The sequence below is a fragment of the Asparagus officinalis genome, chromosome 9 (assembly GCF_001876935.1).
Source record: "Asparagus officinalis chromosome 9, Aspof.V1, whole genome shotgun sequence".
NCBI classification, from domain to species: Eukaryota; Viridiplantae; Streptophyta; class Magnoliopsida; order Asparagales; family Asparagaceae; genus Asparagus; species Asparagus officinalis.
In genome coordinates this window covers 15,022,312-15,026,345 of record NC_033802.1, presented here as the reverse complement: position 1 = coordinate 15,026,345, position 4,034 = coordinate 15,022,312, and the positions used below count along the sequence as shown (strand labels likewise).

The window sequence follows — 4,034 nt, the reverse complement described above, 5'->3', positions numbered from 1 at the left end:
AAAAAGCATGTGTTGAGATGGTTGAGGTATTTACACCTATACCTCAACAGAAGACAACACGGGTTGTGACCATGCAAAGCAGTGACGATGACTTCATCAACCCCCCAAATAATCCTGACAGTGAGGAAACATTAAAGCGTACAAGGGATGAAGACAATGAACAGACCCCAAAAAGAATGAAGAAGAAAAAGGTTGGTGTACTAAAATTTTTTTATTTTTTTTGTGTATTCAATGATGGATAATTTGATCTAATTATATTATTTTCCTCACTGGAGAAGCTTGTGAAAAAAAGATATGTGAGGTCCAACACTGACGATGACCTCGTGAACCCCCCAAATAATCCTGCAGCTGACGAAACATCAAAGCGTAGTAGGGATGAAGACAATGAACAGATGACAAGAGGAAGGAAAAAGATGAAAAAGGTTAATGTACTAAACATCTTTTTACATTTGTGAACGATTAACTCTGGTTGTCTGGATTCTGCAATATGCACTCTACTTTAAACTCCTCGATTCACTTGAGTGAAACGAGATTCACTGCAGTGAATCGAGATTCACTGCAGTGAATCGAGATTCACTAGAGTGAATCGCGATTCATTGGATGTATCTCTATTCACTCAAGTGAATAGCTACTTAGTGGAGTCAATTTGTATTCACTCAAACATAGAGAATCTCGATTCACTAATGTGAATCCTGATATTCACAAGAACATTTTTTGTTATTAACTGATGGATAATTTTGTACTAATTTTCTTTTTTTGTCACTGCAGAAGTTTTTGAAAAAAAAAATGAGAGTTCTGAACCTAAGGAGTTGACTAGGATACGGGTCTCTCCAAAGATATTCTCTGATATGGTTTTATCACTCTCTGACTCCCAAAAAGAATGGGTGAGACTAGCTGGACTTGGAGGTCTTTTACAATTTGGATTAAAGGAATTGCCACATATGTTGGGGTACCAGATTCTGCAGTTCTTTGACGGTGAATCCGTTGCGCTTAATCTTCCCAGAGGATCAATCAGTATCACAGAGGAAGATGTACATCAAGTGATGGGACTACCTCTAGGCAGGAAGCGTATACCAGCTTCCAGTACTGGCAAGTCAGCATTGGTGGATGAATGGAGGGGTCAATTCACAGACAGATTTGGTTGAAAAATTACTCCAGGGGCTGTGTCTGACAAACTAAAGCACAGTTCTGATGTTAACCTGTTTTTTAAACTGAATTTCTTGGTTCTCTTGCACAACAGCATTATCCAATCGCTTAGTTGGTTGGAAAATTACTCCAGGGGCTGTGTCTGAGAAACTGAAGCACAGTTCTGATGTTAACCTGTTTTTTAAACTGAATTTCTTGGTTCTCTTGCACAACAGCATGATCCAATCGCTTAGCAATCCGTATGTCAACCAACGGATTCTAGTACTTGGTGATAATGTTGATCAGTGCTCTCAATACAATTGGTGTTCTTTATTACTTGACTCAATGATAGATAGCCAACACAAGTGGAAGGTTGACCCGACAAAACAATTCTACACGGGTCCTCTTGCATTCTTGATTGTAAGCCACTTGTATACTATTGATTTATTTTTACATTACTATAGTTAAAGTAGTTTTACTTGATGATTACTAATTGATGTGCTTTATTTCTTATCTCCATCTTTCTAGCTGTTCTATGCCGATCGGGTTCTGTTCAAAGGTAGGAGGTTGGTTGAGAGAACAACCCCTACATTTTTAGGATGGACTGACTTCGCCTTGAAGGAAAGACAGTCAGAGGAAACACTTGTATAATATTGATTTATTTTTACATTACTGTAGTTAAAGTAGTTTTACTTGATGATTACTAATTGATGTGCTTTATTTCTTATCTCCGTCTTTCTAGCTGTTCTATGCCGATCGGGTTCTGTTCAAAGGTAGGAGGTTGGTTGAGAGAACAACCCCTACATTTTTAGGATGGACTGACTTCGCCTTGAAGGAAAGACAGTCAGAGGAAATAAGTACAAATTCATTTGGCAAAGGTGCATTTACAGAGAGGGTTGAACTTCCAGATTCATCTCGAATGCAGAGTGCTACTGGAAACTCTCCTAAAAGTGTTGATACAATTAGAAAGGTTAGCAAATTAAGTTGCAATACTTTGTTTATTCAATTTAATCTCGATTAAGTAGGAGTGAATCTCGATTCATTTAAACTGAATGTCGATTAAGATACATTGAATGTAATCTGGATTCACTACTACTGAATCTTGATTCACTACTATTGAAATGAATCTGGATCTATCGAATCTTGTCTATCGCCATGTTAATAATTTATGGTGACCAATGTCTGTGATATTCAAAATGCAGGATTGTATTGAGAGGGTTCAACGGAGAGCTGCAGAGCTTGAATCTGCAAAAAATAGATTTGATGCTGAGTGTGAGACAATGAGAAAGTTGTTCCCCAATGACAATGAGCTCTTTCATATTCAACAGAGAGTTTCAAATGTACTTGTGCAGGGGTGGGGACATCGTGTAAGTACCTGTGACGATGAAACAGCTGTGGGAAACATTGTTGATGATACCCCTAATGTGAACACCAAGGTGAGTAGAGATATGCATGGTTCCCCTGTTGTTGATCCAATATCAGGTGAGATACCACAAACACAAGTCTCCCCAAATTTTATTCAAGAAGTTGATAAGATTATAGAGTCTGTTAGCATGAAAAAGGATGACAGACCAGTGAGACGGAAGATCAGCGAATGTAGTACCCCACAGACTGAAGAACCTAGTTTTTCTCTTGGGCTGACACAAGATACTCAGACTGAATCAGTGGAAATGGTTGATGTTGTTCAGATTGCTAAAGCTTGTGAATCTGAAATCATTAATGAATCTGTATAAAGAACTGATAAACAATCTGAAGATGCTGCTGCAGTTAATGAATGTAAAGGTAAGAAAGTTCAGGTGGCCGAAAATAAGGGACATGCGGGAAGGGGGAAAGAAAAGAGGATGGTAAAGCCTGCAACGTCTCTTCGGTCACCATGGGTGCAGAGGGTATCTCAGATTACTGCTAGGCAAAGTCAGCTGGAAAGCATCATATGGGATTGGGTCCATAGAGAAATAAGGCATTCAGGTGATGATTCCGCTGAAGAAGAGAATTTGTAAGTTCTGAACACTTATTTGATATTTTATTATTAGGTGTGAGACTCGCTATTGTTGCTATTTTTTCAGTGAAATGGTATTTTGTCCCTTTATTAAATTGAATATTGTTATTGTTTTTTCAGTGAAATAGTTTTTAAGTGGAGACAAATTGAATGTTTCTTACCTGCTTTCAAGACTTTCCTTCCTGCTGAGGACATTGAGGCAAATTTAATCAGCATTTGGTCCTATATTTTGAACAGCAGAGAAAAAATGAAGTCCGAAAATTCTCCACTTAGATTCTTCTGCAATGTTGAGACAACCGTACGTATCTTCCTTTATTTTATTTAAAATAACACTTGAGTAACATATTATTTAACCAGTTTTATGTTGTACAGTTTTGCAACATTCATCACACAGATGAGGTCAATGATGAATTGAGATACAGTCGGTTTGCTTCACGGATGGATGAGCAACTTGCTCTGTATCCACATATGAAGTTTAATGAGATTGATATGGTAAAGATTCGAAGACAATGTTTTTATTCTTTAGCCCAATTTTAACTATATCTGTAAAATCTCTGATTAAATTTCACAACCATTAGGTCTTCTTTCCCATAAATGCGTTTGAGCATTTCTACATTGTATGCTATGGGCTAAAGAATCCAAGTATGGAGCTGATTGACAATAGCAAAAACTGCCCAGACTACAAGGAAAAATACCAAGGTCGTCCTGATGGTTTGGTATGTTTTTTCCACCTTACGTATGTTCTTTAAACATTAACTGGCAAAATACAGTAATAAGTGAATCCAGATTCACTATAGGAATCCAGATTCACTATAGTGAATCCAGATTCACTATAGTGAATCTAGAATTCACTAGAGTCAGATAATTCCAGATTAGCTAACTCTAGTGAATCTCGATCACTATAATTAGTGAA

General features: G+C 37.4%; 1 protein-coding gene across 1 annotated transcript in view; it reads left to right on the top strand.

The window, feature by feature from the left end:
• The window catches only part of LOC109823229, a 3,336-nt gene continuing 2,268 nt past the window's right edge, over positions 2,967–4,034 (top strand). The window contains exons 1-4 of the mRNA XM_020389517.1: positions 2,967–3,118; positions 3,242–3,419; positions 3,494–3,613; positions 3,700–3,837. Of these exons, the coding sequence (XP_020245106.1) occupies positions 2,967–3,118; positions 3,242–3,419; positions 3,494–3,613; positions 3,700–3,837 (588 nt within the window). The remainder of the gene's footprint in view (positions 3,119–3,241; positions 3,420–3,493; positions 3,614–3,699; positions 3,838–4,034) is intronic.